This window comes from Macaca mulatta, chromosome 6 (assembly GCF_049350105.2).
Source record: "Macaca mulatta isolate MMU2019108-1 chromosome 6, T2T-MMU8v2.0, whole genome shotgun sequence".
Classification (NCBI taxonomy): Eukaryota; Metazoa; Chordata; class Mammalia; order Primates; family Cercopithecidae; genus Macaca; species Macaca mulatta.
The window spans coordinates 37,968,009-37,984,528 of record NC_133411.1 but is presented as its reverse complement, the minus strand read 5'-3'; the positions used below and the strand labels follow the sequence as shown (position 1 = coordinate 37,984,528).

The window sequence follows — 16,520 nt, the reverse complement described above, 5'->3', positions numbered from 1 at the left end:
AAGAGAATATCCCAGAGATGAAGCTGTTTCAAAAAGGAAGGGGTTGGGGGAAAGGTGGTCAAATAAAATGTCCAGAAAATGATTCTTTTCTCATTATCTGTCCCCAAGTTTCATAAAAGAGCACTGCTTTTCTAACTTTAATCATTGGAAGAGAGGCTGTGACTGTTATTCACTATAATCTATGCTCTATCTTTAGTACAAACTTACAAACACTAAACCTAAAGCAAATGTAAACTCAAGTTTTTGGTGTTATTGCACTATCTCTCATTTTTTATTCTAGTTTCTACGTGCTATATGTTCAAAATGCAAGATGCTACCTATTTTAATTATGATGAAAAAGAGAGTAGGTCTGTTTCACCTGCCGGGTAGAGCATTAAACAGCATTTACTAATATAAATAAATGCCATATAATGATGTCAATTAGACTAGATTTGGGGGTGAGCGGTAAAAACAGGCAAGTAAAATTTGGGAGGCGAGGGGTAAAAACGAGCAACTAAAATGTTCAATAAGGCAGCTGCCAAAATCTGAGAGAAATATCTACAACTGTTCAAAGTACTACTTTTTTATAATACTCTTTCATAAGAGCATCACCGAAGTTAACAATTTTAAACTTCAGTCATTGACAAACTACTGATACACAGAACATGAATGAATCTCAGAAGATTTCTGCTAAATTAAAAAAAAGACATAAAGGGCTATATATAATTCCATTTTTATGTTCTAGAAAAGGAAAAACTATAGAGACAGAAACCAGATCTAGTTGCCTTGGGCTGCAGTAGGGGCAGGAAACTGATTACAAAGGGACACATGGGAACTTCTGGGGTAACGGAAATACTTTGATTGTGGTGGTGGTATTAAGATGGTGTATGTTTGTCAAAAGTCATCAAACTGTACACCTAAAAGACTGAGTTTTACTGTATAAACTATACCTCAACACACCTGACATATTAAAAAAAAATTCAGTCATCAGATCAGTATTTTAACTGAATAGCATTTTTCTCCCCAATGACCTCTGAACGTTTTATTGGCCTCCTGCTCCCCAAAGGGTACCCTGCTTCTGCTGGCTTAATGTCTCAGAACTCTGGTGTCACTGGTCTCAGACACCACTCTGCCGTCCACTATCCAGCGGGTGGTGGTCTTTTGGATAGTTTGCATCAAGTTGCTGCTGTCCAGGGCATCACCAAGATTGAAGTCCTTGCCTTCTTCAAGCAGGCAGTGGTAGGTGGCACTCTCAGCCTCCAGCTTGACCTCAGTGTTCAGCAGGGCCTCATACTCCTGCGTCTGGTGCTGCCCCTCTGCCTGGGTCTGTGCCACCCCTGACTCCAGGTGCAGCAGGATTCTGTTGAGCTGCTCTGTCTGCAGGACATAGCAGGTCTCCACCTCCCTCGGGCTGTTCTCCAGAAGCTGGCCTTCAGATTTCTCATCGAATCCAGGTGGATCTCCAATAACTGGACCATATGTCTCAGCTCCGTGAGTGTCATCTCAGCAGCTCCAACCTCCGCGGGCTGAGTGGTGACCACGGTGGTGCTCTTCTCAATCTGCTGAAACCAGTACTTATCTAGCTCCTCTTGGTTCTTCTGAGCTAGCTCGTCGTTTTGGGCCTGGATGTCTGCCATGATCTTGGCGAGGTCCTGAGATTTGGGGGCATCTACCTTCATGGTCAACCTACAGCTGGCAAGCTAGGCTTGTAGGCCTTTTACTTCCTCTTCGTGGTTCTCCTTCATGAAGAGCAGCTCCTCCCTGAGAGCCTCGATGTCTGTCTCCAGCTATGGCCAAGTGACACTGGTGTCACCAATGACCTTGCAGAGCCCATGGATGTCGTTCTCTATAGACTGGCACATGGCCAGCTCTGTCTCGTACTTGACTCGAAAGCAAGATGGGCATTGTCAATCTGCAGAACAATGCAGGCATTGTCCACAGTATTTGTAAAGATCCGAGCCCTCAGATCCTCGATGGTCTTGAAATAACGGGCCCCAGTCTCTGACCTGGGGTCCCTTCTTATCCAGGTGCTCCCAGATGTTGCTCTCCAGTCTCTGGTTCTTGGTCTCCAGGCTCCTCACTCTGTCCAGGTAGGAGGCCAGATTCAGGCTTTGGAGGGTCTCTTTGTTCTGGATGCCTCCCATTCCTGCCAGACTCCGGGCCATCCACTTGGCCAGGCCCCTGGACCCCAAGCTGCTGCGGAAGCTGGTGGAGCAGGACACGGAGATCTGGGAACCAGAGCCCCTGGCACCTGCATAGACGCTGGCTGCACTGCTGACCGGTCAGGCGCCATAGTTGGGTGGCTGGACGGAGCCCAGGAACCAGTAGTTGATGGAGAAGGTGGAGCGAGTGGTGAAGCTCATGCTGTCCGGGGAGGAGAGCGAGAGGACAGGACTCAGGCTTTGCTGACCCTGAATAGCATTTTTTACGTGCTGTAACGTATTTCTCATTAGTTAACTTATCTGATTATATATAATACTTAAATTGGCAAAGAAAATAAAAACTAAAATAAATCCAAAGATTAAAACAAGAAAGTATTTAGATACTTCACCTCTTGCAATACTCCAGTATCTTACTGGATACTGAACTGAACAAATCAGTTCAGAAAATCAGAACAGAACAGAACAAAAAACTCTTCCTGTACTTCACGATCCTCCCTAACAGCTTAAAAAGGAATGCTGCTTTAAATTTTTCTTCATGTTTATAAAGTTATGTACATATTGTTAGGGATATATGTAAATAAAATATTCCTACCCCCAAAGCAAGAAGCCCTCAAGGACACAGCTCTACCTAAGAAAATTATATTTTGAAATTAAGAGAAATATACTTGCCATTCACTAATCTTAGATTTAAAAACATACCTTTAAGAAACACCATATGACTCAATTCTAACTAAACAACAAATATATATTGAATACCTAAAACAGGAGCACCACTGTGATGATGTTATAGACATACAGATGAAGATAATACAAAATCTCTTTGCTTTCACAGAGCTGACGGTTTAGTATGGCTGACAAATATAGGAACAAATTATTTTATCAAGAGATACAAGTAAAAAACTGTACAAATGCTATGAAATGGAATGATCAGGGAAACTTTTGCAAAAGCAGTGCTTTTTCTCCTTAGAAAAAATTTCTGGTCCTTGAGCTGAAATTCTGAAAAGTAATGTATGTCTATAGAAGAAAAGTGGGGAAAATACACAAATAGATATTTTCATGGCTAATGTCAATGCTTTTCCACCAGTAATCTATTTTGAACTTATGCAGATCTCAGAATTTGAGGCCTCTGAAACTGCTCTGGGTTTCATCAGAGAAAGTAACACATTACAAGACCATCCACACTAACAACAAATACCTATATTAGCCACAGTATGCAAAAATTTGCTTTGGGGGAGATGAAATGGACACTGATAGTTAAAGGAAGAGATACATAGGAAAAGGGAAAGAGAAAATAGTAAAAAGATTAGTAGAGTTAAATAAAAGCGTATGTCACGTGTGTCTTTCAGGATAACTTGAAGGTAAGCTTATGGAATAAATATTAGTTTCCGAATTCTTTTTTTAAAGGGGAAAGAATCAGTAGTTTTCAGGTCATGACATTTCAACTTTCAATCTTAGAGCTTTCTGAGGTATAAGCAGAATCCTAGGAAGACATTTTTTTCATGTACATCAATTTCAAAGAATAGTATTAATAAAAAATAAATAAATAATAAATGATGTTATGCCCAACTTAACACCATGTAAAATTTCAACTTGGTCATTACCATAAAAAACACCAAATTACATAGAGCATACACTCAGATGATCAATGTCTTTAGCTGGAAACTGGCAACCCACAATCTGATTCAAATAGACAACTAAAGGCAGGTTTTAAAATACTGAAAGGGTTGACAAGTAGCAGTGTTGAGAAAACTCTGTAATGTATTTCCTTGCCAGGATTAAAGGACATTTGTGCTTTACAAATACCAAATTAAGTATCATAAATATCAATCATAAAGACTAATATTTTAAAAGTAAATTATATCCAGAATTTAATAATTTATTCGTGTTTTAGCCATTGTTAGTTTTAATGTATCTAGAATAGTATTTTTCAATAGTGCTCATATAAAAATAACCATGCATTTCATCTGCATAAGTGACCCAAATATGTTAATTCTAACAAAAGGAAATCCAGCATTTTAAAATTATGTCACAGCTTCTGAATTTCTCAGGATAAAAGTACATATATAATTATTTTAATAAATTAATATTGCTAATTTCTGAAGAAGTTTTTCTTTTCTGCCAAACGGCAAATATGTACAAAAGACAACTCTAAAGGAATCTGGTATATCCACGTTAAGAGATATGTTACACATGTAAGATGGCAAAGCAATTTACCTACATGAATTATTTCGAAAATTTAATGCATTCTTGGGAATCTTTTTAATGCTTAACATTATTATTAAAAGTAACAAGAGTCACAATAAAATCATAAAAATACAGTTAATGTATATAAATTAGCATGACTGATCATTTTTTAAAATTTCAGTATTTTTATAGTCTGAGAATAGCTTTTGCCAAATTTCCTAAAGCTACCTATTCCACAGATGCCTACATTCAATATATTCCACAGTACATGTATTTAAAAATCAATATCCTATTTATATGCATATTTGAATAGACAAACATTTTGTGTACTATACATAAAGTAACAAGGTGGTTAAAAAAAAAAAGACTATAATCAAATAATGAATCAGCTATAACTGACCAAAACATTTTAGAATTACTCTTGTAAGCCCCACAAGAAAAACAGTGTCACTAACTTCATAACCAAGACTACCCTTTCACCAAAAATTGTGTTATAAATTTTGAAGAGCCAGGGTGGTAGAATGTAAAGAATAGAGGTTTTAGAATTAGATATATTTTAGCTGGAATCCTACTTCTAACACTTGCTAGATTTGCTACCCTGAACAAGTTTCTTAAACATGATGAACCTCAATTTCCTCTGTAAAAAGAGAACAGTATCACTCACTTCACTGAGTAGTTGGGTGGTTCAAATCATGACACACAGTATCGTGGTTAAGGCTTACGGGTAAAGTATAAACTCTGAAATCCTTTCTCCACTTTCTTTAACTTACTAGTTGTGTGACCTTGGGCTAGTCACGTAATCATTCCATATCTCAGTTTTCTCATACAACTAACTTCAACTTCATATTCAACTTTTCAATACCTTGAGGAACTAAAAACTTTTTCCCTGGCACAGTTTCTGGCACATGGAAACATTCAATAATATTACATATTACAAACATAAAGCGCTCAACATAGAGCCAGACACAAAAAAAAAACCCTTACTAAATCTTAGTTTCCTAAACTAAGTTTCAAGTGATGCTGTACAGTATCTAAAACTCAAATTCACTCCAGAAAATAAAGATTTGTCATAAAGATGAGAAAAAGACTATTTCAAATGCGTTAAAGGAATTCCTATAAGGTTGTATGTAATGGCAACAGTTCTGGAATAAGTGCACAACCTCCCAAGTTGAAGACTGTAACGATCAACATTCTCTGGCTATAAAAATACTGAAACTGTACAAAATGATCAGTCAAACTAATTTACAGATTCAGCTACTATCCTACAATTGGTCATATATATTTCTATGAATGAAATGACTCTAAAGCTGAATTTTGTCTTTCTAACAACAGATGCTTTGACAAACAACTTCAACTCAATATAAAATACTTAAACGAACTAAAAGCTTTAGACTGCTTACCAAAAATTGTTTTAAATATAAGATGGTAAAGAGTTACTGATTTTTAAAAGTATTATATATACAGAATATATAGCCTGAATTCGATTTCAGCTTCTTTGCCTGAAATACACAATTATAAAATGACTGGCAAGTATCAAATCAACCAACGCCCAAAGGATAATATTAAAATTTCACTGAAACTAGATATATAGAATCCTGAATCCATAAGAACAAATGTAAATCAGACTGATCATTTACTAATTATAGGACCATGGGCAGTTTTCTAAACCTTTCCAGCCTCAGTTTCCTCATCTGTAAATTGTAGATAATTATTGTTTCTACTTTTGGGCTTGTTAAAAGATTAAATGAGATATTATGGGGACAGACTTAACTTCTGGCAAATAGTAAGTCCTCAAAATCTTATGTGACAAAATCTTAGCTGGCAATGCTACATCAAGAAACGATCTCTCCTAATGATACAACTTTGGGAATAGAAAAAAAATATGTCTTAAAACATAATGCAATTTGACAAAACTCAATTCAATAAAATTGACTCCAGATTTACACCAAAAAAAAAAAAATTACACACATCTATCTAAAATTACTTTTAGTAATTTATTTGGGTGAAATATTCTACGCACATAAAATACTCTTTAAAATTACAATGATGGCCTTAAGAGACATGGAGTTTAAAATTCTTTTTAAATCAACCAGAAACACTAAAATCCCACTCTATTTTCATACCAGGAATATACAACCAAGAAACAGGTATCATCTCTCTAAAAGAAGAGGAAAATGCACTTTGAACTTAGATAATTGAAAAAGTCACAAATGGTATCAATGTCAGCGCTGAGCAATACCTAGCTTCAAGACCAGAGCTCACACATTTCTTAAAGCAACGTAATCTAAGAAAACACTAGTGTCAGGGAATCCCTTATTCTCCTGCTGACTTACTACATGAATCTATACAAATCATATGGTCTATTAAGTGTCAAGTATTTCATCATTAAACGGAAATCATGCTGGTCACTTCTCTCACAGGGATATCAGAATATTTTTAAATGAACTCAGATCATCTTGAAAAAGGACTAGTTTTAAAATACAAAGAATTATTATAAATGACAACTGCTGAAAAAAGAAAAAACTGTGCCTAAAAAGTCCATCTTAAAATAATTTTTAAAGGCTATATAAGACCATAAATTACCACCAAACCTAACCTAGTATGCTCAGGATATTAAAATAAGCATGTTCAACTGAACAGTTAATTGTCAGGCTTCTATAAAGGTTCCTAGTTAGTTATTTCCCATTCATTTTTATGGCAAGCAAATGTGATAAACAGAATTAAAGTTACATTTCTCTAAAAGGAATTATTGTTTACCTCAGACTCCCTAATCACTTCACATAAAACTGAAATCTTAATTTAAAATTTTAGAATTTCTTCCAAATTATGCTTTTCCTAATAAGCACCAGAAAGGAGGATTAAATGAAATTAAATAAAACTCAAACTCCTGGTTTTTATTTACTCTTACATTATCAATTACTACATCTTATTTTGAGAAAGTAAAAATATCACAATGGGGTATATCAAATATGTAACACAGATATGTTCAAATATTTCTATGACAGTTTGATGATGGATTGGTACCAAAAAATTAAACCTGCAATTAGTTGAAGAAGCCTTAGAAAATACATTTTTCAGTGGGGTAGTCTGGCTGCAAGTAAAGAAAATTTTGTATTGGTATAGCTTTGCTCATATTTTTGAAATTTAATAATGATTACTATGAAGAACCAAGTTTACTGCCACAGTAAAAACTTTCCCTTTTCATCCCTAAAAAGAATCCCAAGTAGACAGTTTTTCTTTTTTCAAGTAATGTGTAACTTTTGCTTAAAAGCAGAAAATATTATAATGATCTCTACAACAGGTTCAAAAATGTTCTCAAATAACTTCAGTAAACAAGTTGTTGAATGACTTTAAAAAGGAAGCATCCTATATACATTTCTCAAACATTGAAAATTATCTATTTAATGTTCAACTGTAATTTACTTTCATTATTTACTTGAAATCTCTTTTCAAGTAAAAAATGTTATTGACAACTCTTCCGAGTCAAGAGAAACAATAAGCGACACTATTGAAATTTTCTTTAGGTGTATTAGAAAATATTTCTCCAAATAATATAATTAGGATTATAAGATTACTGGAACACTTCTGATTTTTCCTTTCACCGAATTTTAATTTTTTTTTTTTTTATGGAAATAGATGATTAGCCACTGGTGAATATTCCAACCAACAGAGGGGAAGCAGAACAGACTACACTCTTTAAGGAAACAAACTATTCTCTCCAACTAGGTTATCAGAGATTTAAAGTTCAAGTTTAAATTTTACAATTTGATTTTTACACAATGTTTTCTCCTTTAAAAATGACGTATTTAATTGGTTTGGACCAAACAAAACATTTTTTTAAATTTAAAGAAACGTTTACGCTATCATAATGAAAGCTATCACACAACCTATGTTACTCACAAATTACTAAATATGTAGAATTGGGAAAATAAGTTGGGAAGAACTAATTCACTATAACTTAATTGCAAAGTCTCAAGAAAAAAAGAATCAATCACATAAACCCATCTCTAACACACTTATTCAAACATCTGCATAAGACAACCTCCAAAAATAAGTTGCTTCAGTTCATGAAAACTAAGCAAGCAGAACTCCTCTTTCCATTATCTTTAGTAAACATATGTTTATCCCTTGATATACATCTTAGTATTTTAATTAAATAAAAGTTGTAGAGACAATCACAGGAATATATGAGGGCCTTTGAAACATTTATAATGAAGCCCTTAACACCCCCATCCCCAAAAAAGCAAACCCTCTGCTTTCTTAAGATGTGAAGTGTTCCTTCCGTCTGCTTTCCCTCCCTGGCATGCCCCCCACTCGTACACCCCCCACCCGCAGTAGGCCTGAGGCCCCGTAGCAAACAGTGTCTAACAGGAGCAGGCAGCACAAAGACAGGAATGGGAGATTAGTGGGAGGGAGGGAGGCCGGGATTGGGGCTCAGCAGGAGCTTCAGGCTTTTTAAAATTCAAACTGCTCCCTGACCAATACAAATCACGGACACGCTACTGACTACTACACGGATTTATAGCATTAAAAACATGCCTAGTACGTGACAGCTATATTAACTTCATTCTTTTAAACGTTTATCCGTACGTTTGCAGGAAATGTGAAACAATTTATTGTAAGTAGGACACTAAACTCAAAAATAACCTCCACAAAATAACTTATTCTACAGTGACAATAATTTAATGACAAAAAATTTGAACCAATGTAACATACACTAGTAAAACAAGGGATTTCGCCAAGCAGGGCTGCTTCATTTTAACCAACGAAAGTTTTCCTTCAGCGAACAAGAAACAAAGTATCAAAACGTGTAACCCAGGTACATTTTTCTAGCAATTTGCCTGACTGAGGAATTTTAAATTGGTGTTTCCCCCTTATACCAACCTACGTTACGAATGCCTCCATAAACAAGCTCGAAACACTTAACTTACTCATGAACTAGAACTTGTCAAGTTAGAACTGATATTTTTCTCCAGCATTTACAGATACATTTGACCTATTAAAATGACACCTCTCTCATTACACAGTCAAACATCATGGCACAAACAGCCAATGACAATCCTGGGACCTCAAGAAGAACTGCCCTGACATGAAAGGATGGCACCTTCTACAATTTTTTAACCTCCCAAGGATTTTAAGTATAACTTAATTTCTTCTTTTTTTGAAAAAGAAAATAAAATAAAATTGGTTTTACCCGTATCTCAGTACAATTCTCAGAACACTTAGAATTCTTTGTATGCTCCTACACTTTTTGGTCAGGAAGTACCTGAGGTTTTTATGTATAGTCGTTTAAAACTGCCCTTACATAACGCATACAAATAGAAAGTGGCAGAGTAAACCTGTCAAGTACTTTATACTTGTCTTTGAATAAAAAGTCCATGTGCGACAGCACACTGTCAAACAACAAGATAAAAGCTCTTGGGGAGGGGGAGATGTGCAGTGTCTGCCACAGTGTGGTTTTCTGTATTAAATATTCATGTGGACGATTTAATTCTTTAAAAAAGAAAATGAGTCTTTATGAACTTTCCAACGTCCAAACAAGTTTTAGAAAGAGAAAGAATTACCACTGGATCCGCGTCTGAGTATTTACGTTTGTCTCACTAACTGAAACTACTTCCTCCCTTCATGGGGTCACAGGGGGAAGAAGGGGGGTTGTTTGTTTCACTGGGACGTTCCCCACTCCCGGACCGGGAAAGTTGTAAATATGGGGACGATCAGGGCACATTTGCTGTTAGTTGTATTGTTTCCGCCTGCTCACTAGCTACGGCTCCTCTCCCGGGCGAGGCCTGTCACCGACCAGCAGTCGCTCCGCTCAGCCCGGAGCTCTCCTAATCCCCGAGCTCAAGTAGATTCCGCTGGCCCGCGGCCTGCACTCTCCGCCGGGCCTACGCCTCCCCGGCCGCCCAGCAGGAGCCCAGTCCCCGCCACCGGAGCCGGCCGGGAGAGGGTACAAAACCACCGCTACCCAAGGCGGCTGCCACCAGAGAGGAGCGAACTCTAGACTCGCCTGTGGAAGAGACCTGGGGCCGCTAAGGAAACGGCGGGGAGGGGAGCGAGGAGGAGAGACGCTGAGGACCTGGCGCCGCCGCCGCCGCCGCCGAAATAAAGAGCAGGAATTTACCTGGGCGAATCGGCGTCTGAATCCAAGGGGAGGCCGAGGCCGCTGTGGCGAGAGACTATAATCCGGGCCGGGAGGGGGGGTGGCTACGGCTCCTCTTCCGTCTCCTCAGTGCGGGGAACATGTAGAGCCGGGGGGAGACCAGCCGAGAAGACAAATCGTTGCTTCTTCTTCCTCCTCCTCCTCCTTCTCCCACATAGAAACACTCACAAACACCCGACCAGGGGCCCGAGCTACCGGGGGGGCATCGCCGCGGGCCCGGGAACCAATCCTCCTGTCGGCGGGGGCGTCCCTCCCTGCGGCTTGGTGGTGTCGGGTGAGTCGGTACCGACGGAGGGAGGGGGGGGAGGGCGGGGGGAAGGAGCCCTGTGTGTGTCTCTCTCTCGTTCCGTCTCTCCCTCTCAGAACAAAATGCCGACCGGAAGTGCAGCTGCAGGAATGACTCCCTCCGCCGGCGCCAAACACTAACAACCACCCCCTCTTCCCCACTCCACTTCCGCCACCGCCGCCGCCGCCGCCGCCACTTGGGCTCGCGTCTTCGGCCGCGCCGCGCCGCGCCGCGCCTCGCCTCGCCGCACCCGGGCCCAGCCGGGGCCAGCAGCCGGGCGGCGGCAGCTCTCCTCTACGCCCTTCCCCTCAGGGCGGCTGTGGATGTTGCCAGTATTGTCGATGCTTCAGAGCGACGTTTTCCCTGCGACACAGGCGGGCCGGCTCTCCTCTGTCTTTATTTTCCTGGAGGCCGACGGGAGCGGGGCCGGAGTTCGGTGGTGGTCGTGAGCGTGGGGAGCACTGAAGCCCGGACGGGCTTGCAGGTCGCCGACGGCGGCCGCTGGAGGCCGCGCTGGCTGTCCCAGGTCGTCGTTAGCTTTAGGGAGCCGATCTCCGGGCGGCCCCACAGAGGACGCCCGCGATTCGACGGCGATGATGCCCGTTTTAAATGGTGTCCCTGCAGCTGGGTGGATGGATGGATCGTACACCTTTCCTTTTGAGAGCCGGGACCTTACGCCCGACTGCGTATTGTTTCTGCGGAGTAAGAACGCAACCCTTGGAGGTGAAGACGATTCTCGGCTGGATTGAATTGGAATCGTGTTTGTGATGCGTTTATTTCTGGAAACAGGCGATCTCCGCTGCTCTTGCTTTTTGTCAGCAGAGGATTGGGTTCTTCTCCAACCGTCGGGATGAAGGCCTGTAGGCGACGCTGCGCGAGCGAGAAGGTGGCCCGCGGCAGCCCCGGCGCCCCCCTCTAGGTGTGGGTGGAGCCGACCGCGCGGGGAGAACTGCCGGCCCCGACTCAGCCACCGGCGACTGCGGGCGACCCGCGGGCCTGCGGCCAGCTAATTTCAAACATCGTTTTCCTCTTTAGGTTTGGAACACTGAGGCGCTGGACAAGGCTGGAATACAAAATGTGATTATACATACAGTACTATGCTTGTTGTAGTTTTTAAATTGTAAAACAAGAAGTGACTCCATCGTTCCACAGTTCTCTATTAAGTTTTTGTAAATTAAAAGGGGGCTATTTTCGGTAAAAAGTGCAGTAGGTAAGCGGATTTTTATTCAACCGGGACGAAATTCTTGTTATATGAATTGTATTGTGTATTTGTGTGTGTACCAGTGCGCTAAAGTAAGTAGGAAAACTTGCTTAGATTATTCCTTTTGTCTGGGGCGGGGGGGCCAAGATCCTGTCACTCCTTTTCTTTAGGCCCTGCGAATGGCTTCGCTTCTTGAGGGGAGTGAGCCAAATCCTTGACCGCGGCTGAAGTCCCCGCGCGCCTTTGGGGGTGGGGGCGGGCCTGCCCTCGTCGTTCCCTCTGCCAGGCTCTTCCCTGAGCGTCCATAGGGCTTGCTCCTTCACCTTCAGGATTTTGCCCAAGTGTCACTCAGTGCTTCCGCGGCTACTTTTAAATTGAGCCCTAGCCCCCTTCTCATTTTATCCTTTGGACAGTCTACATATCCATACTTGTTTATCTTCTCTCTCCTTCCCCAGGGGAATGTAAGCTCTAAGAGGACAAGAGGTTGTGTTTTTCTGCACTGGTGTTACGGCCAGCGCCTAGAATGCCACACTGTAGATGCGTAGTGTGTGGTTAATGAATGAATGACGATTATAAGGGCCTTGACACTCCCCCATTTCTGTCTTTAATATGTACTTATATGCTACAGAGAGCTTTATAAAATATTTTTTAAAAGTTTATTACAGAATTCTATAAAAAGACATTGCTTCTAAACATTGGAAAGCCCTCCACAACACCAGAAACCCACAAACGCGGGATAAAATTTGTTTTTAGGCTTCTGTAAATGGGCATGTCCGAGGATAGTGCATCAAATGATCATATCCATACTGGGCCGATTATCTTTGCTCTCCTGAGTCTCAAACTGCATTCTTCATCTTGTCGTCCTCTGTCTTGCAAAATACATTAAAAGTGAGAATTTCGTTGGCTCAGACCAAATCCAGCACTATTGGAAAAGTTCATTCAGCAAGTATTTATCGGGCACAAATGGGTACCAGGCACGGTAATTCAAAAGGTGTGTGTTTCTGAGGCTAGGAGGCCTTACATAAAGGATCACATATGGCTACTTTGGTTGCTACTCAATGATGCTGTCAAGCAAAGCAAATGCTAGTGAGATTTGTTTTTAGTTTTCTTCTGAAGAAAAGATTCAGTGAAAGCTGAGGTCAGGCTTAGTGTGGATATTTTAATTCACCATTTAGTTTGCTGTTTGCTTACACTTAGGGTAGCATTAGATATACTTAATCATGATTTTTGAGTATATAAAACGTGGGAAATTTTATTTCCTAGTGGCTGGAAAAATAGGCTTTTTAAATTAAAATAGGTAAATATATCAGTAAGCTAGAAGCTATGCAGTAAGGCTTTGGCTATGGTATTACAAATTTTCCTATTTCATGTATTGAATTTTTGGACAAGAAAAGATAGCCTTGATAGATATTTTATAACCATTAATACAATTAATTAAACATTGTTTAGTAAATCCAATAGTCTGTTCATTACTGTTTTTCCCATTAATCTTCAGAATAGCTTTAAGTTAATACAGATGGCTCAGAATGTGTTTTTCACTCAGTTTCAAAATACTATTATTTCAGTTCACTAATAGAAGCACATTTATCTTCCTGTCTGCTTTCTTAAATGTTACTGGTAAACTAGTAATTTTGCATGTCCAGGTAACTGCAGCTGCTACGGTCAATTTACTTTGGAAAGTCTTGGCATTACTGTGCCACTTAATGTAAAATTTTAAAGTTTTTTTAGTTTTTTCCCCTTCTTATTGAGGACTTATTAGGTGCTAATTAGCTTTATGCTAGGCATCTCATACATGGTAGTGAATGAAAGCACAACACTGCCTCTGAGGGCTTTAACTTGTATATAGTTTGTACCATTTTTTTTTCCAGATTACAGAATCAAAGAAATTGTTTCAATGTATATCATAGTATTTCACTATTAAATCAAATGGTATTTTGCTTGCATAAATTTAAGTATCCAAGTAGAGATCTTACATAGAATCTGTTAATCTAATATTAGTGTTTTCTTCATTTCATTGTCTTGGGTTTTTTTTTTTTTCCTTAATAATTATTTCTCCCAATATCATCCATTTGTTTCGCTGTTACATTTTTAAGTCTTTTATGTTCCAAATCAGGTGACTTACATCCTTGACTTGTCCATTGAGGACAGTCCAATAACCCTTTATTCTGACTTTAAATTGCCTCCTTGCTTCAAGAACTGAGTTACATGACTCAGTTTTCTTTGCTAGGAATATTCCTGGATAGTCTCATATGTATTCTTGATCAATGAATTGCAGAAGATTTGATTAAAAATTTTAAATGGATTTCAAGTATAAACTATCTGTACCAAATGTCATCTCCAGGAATTTCTACAACTGAAAAATTACAAATTGTTATTTTTATTGAAGAATATTTATCTTTAAGATAAATGCAATTTGCTATAAAATGATAGAAATGAAAAATTTTAGAAAATCATTTTCTTTTCACTATTTTATGCCTGCCAGTTATCCTTTGTTAGTGATAAAATTGTCTCTTATGGGAACAAATTTGTTAAAGGTAGAAAAAAAAAACTGGTAGTGTATGTATGTTTTATAGATTACTTTAGACGCTACCAAAATTATTTCACATTTAGAATAATTAAATTGCTTTTAGGGTGATGGATGACTTAAACTGGTGAAGAGTTAATTAAGGATATTGATTTTTAGGGCAGAGCTACAAAATTATCAAATCACTTAATACTGTAAATATGTTCCTGTTTCAGGTTTTCAAAGTAAATATCGTAATCAAATTTGGAAATAGTATTTATGGAGTTTATTCAACATAGTTTATCTATTTTGTTAAAATTATAGAAATGAATAGTTCTTTTCCCATGGATACCTTTTTTCATCTTGGCCTATTCTAGTCCTTTAAGAACAAGCTTTGTCCTTTCATTAATACTTCTCACCTATAATTACCATTTTTCTCTAAACTTATAGATTTTATTATCCATGCCATCTATTTATAATCCTATGACACCCCTGTATTGTTTATTATTTATTTGTTTATTTATTTTTTGAGATGGTGTCTCACTCCGTCTCCCAGACTGGAGTGCAGTGGCGCGATCCCGGCTCACTGCAAGCTCTGCCTCCCAGGTTCACGCCATGCTCCTGCCTCAGCCTCCCTAGTAGCTGGGACTATAGGCACCCACCACCACGCCCGGCTAATTTTTTGTACTTTTAGTAAAGACGGGGTTTCACCGTGTTAGCCAGGATGGTCTAGGTCTCCTGACCTCGTGATCTGCCCGCTTTGGCCGCCCAAAATGCTGGGATTACAGGCGTGAGCCACCGTGCCTGGCCTTATTGTTTATGTTTTTATGTATCTATGCCTTATGTTCCTAAATCAAAGTGACCAGTTCCATGTTATACTACAAGTTTCACTGTGTAATGCATAGAGAATTACACAGAGGGAAGGGCCTCAAAAAATGCACTTCTGAAATATTTAATGTAAAATTATTTAAGACTATAAAGTTTCATGAAAGCCTAATCTTCCTGGAACCTACACATACTCTGCATGTGAACCAGAGCTAAACTAGTCAAGTATTTTAATGCTGAACTAATCTGGAAAAACATCATTTAAAAAATGACTGTTTATGAAGAAAGAATACAAAATCTATTAAACTTAAAGCATCTAAAATAAGTATGAAGAGAGACTTGTGGTGCTTATTTTAACAGCATTCTTGCGTAGGTTAGCTTGTAGTCAAATTTGTCTGTGGATTATAGTACCACTATGGATCATGAAATTAATTTATTGCATTATGACTAGCATTTTTAATTTAAGATATAGAAAAGAATAGAAAATAGAAGAGTACATCACAGATGGTAAAGATATGTGTTTTTAAGTAAACATTTATTCATGTGTATGTGTGCTAGGTTACCTTGTAAAATATATTCCCTATTGTGGGTTACAGGCCAAAAATTGTGTTCATTTTTGTTTTTAAAAGTCTACTCTTCAGATTTTCCTTAGAAAATGGGGAAAAAAGGAATGTTAGAAAGATCTGACTGCCTATGAACTAGTGAAGGATTATTAGAAGAAGTACTAGGATATTTTAGAGATCTGATACTAGTTTCAGAAAGGTAATCTTAAGGCAAAGGGTAGGAAATAAAGTATGCTGTTAGTAGAAATGTCAAATATGGTTAAAGTTGTGAGGAGGAATTATTTTCCTAGTGGACCTACATTTGTTGTGTGTAGATCTGTGACAATTATTGATCTGTTTTAGCACATTTTCCAATCTAAAATGTCCAGTACAGCACAATAATAAACATGGGGCAAAATATATGTTTGTTTCTATTTCTTCCCACCTTCCCTTCAATCTTAAAACAAGTGTTTATTAATAAGTCAAAGCAAAGCAGATTTCTATCTTTCACAGAGTAATTATCATAGGAACAAATGTACTCTCTGAAAATGGTGGAAACTCCTTTCTCCCTCCAAAAAACCAAACCTTTAATAAGTGTTTACTCTCTAGCCAAAGTAAATAATTTCTTAAATAGGTAACTCTCATTTGCTATCCAACTCATTCTATATACTTAAGATT

General features: G+C 38.7%; 2 protein-coding genes and 1 pseudogene across 7 annotated transcripts in view; 1 reads left to right on the top strand and 2 right to left on the bottom strand.

Moving 5' to 3' along the window:
- The window catches only part of NIPBL (NIPBL cohesin loading factor), a 192,987-nt gene extending 181,924 nt beyond the window's left edge, over positions 1-11,063 (bottom strand). For all 6 annotated transcript variants that reach the window (XM_078004661.1, XM_015139874.3, XM_078004663.1 and 3 more), the window contains exon 1: positions 10,447-11,063. The gene's annotated coding sequence lies outside the window, so the exon portion shown is untranslated. The remainder of the gene's footprint in view (positions 1-10,446) is intronic.
- On the bottom strand, positions 994-2,342 carry LOC144341395 (keratin, type I cytoskeletal 18 pseudogene; annotated as a pseudogene).
- Positions 8,123-16,260, top strand: LOC144341266 (uncharacterized). The gene is made up of 3 exons (XM_078004354.1): positions 8,123-8,127; positions 10,434-10,759; positions 10,849-16,260. The coding sequence occupies exons 1-3, from the start codon at positions 8,123-8,125 to the stop codon at positions 11,430-11,432; spliced, it is 915 nt and encodes a 304-aa protein (XP_077860480.1). The 3' UTR covers positions 11,433-16,260.
- The last annotated feature ends 260 nt before the right edge of the window (positions 16,261-16,520 follow it).

Bases quoted from the DNA above. Each gene is read 5' to 3' on its own strand.
- LOC144341266 (XM_078004354.1), top strand. The intron at 10,760-10,848 runs GTGAGTCGGTAC...TCTCCCTCTCAG, and splicing joins CTGCGGCTTGGTGGTGTCGG to AACAAAATGCCGACCGGAAG.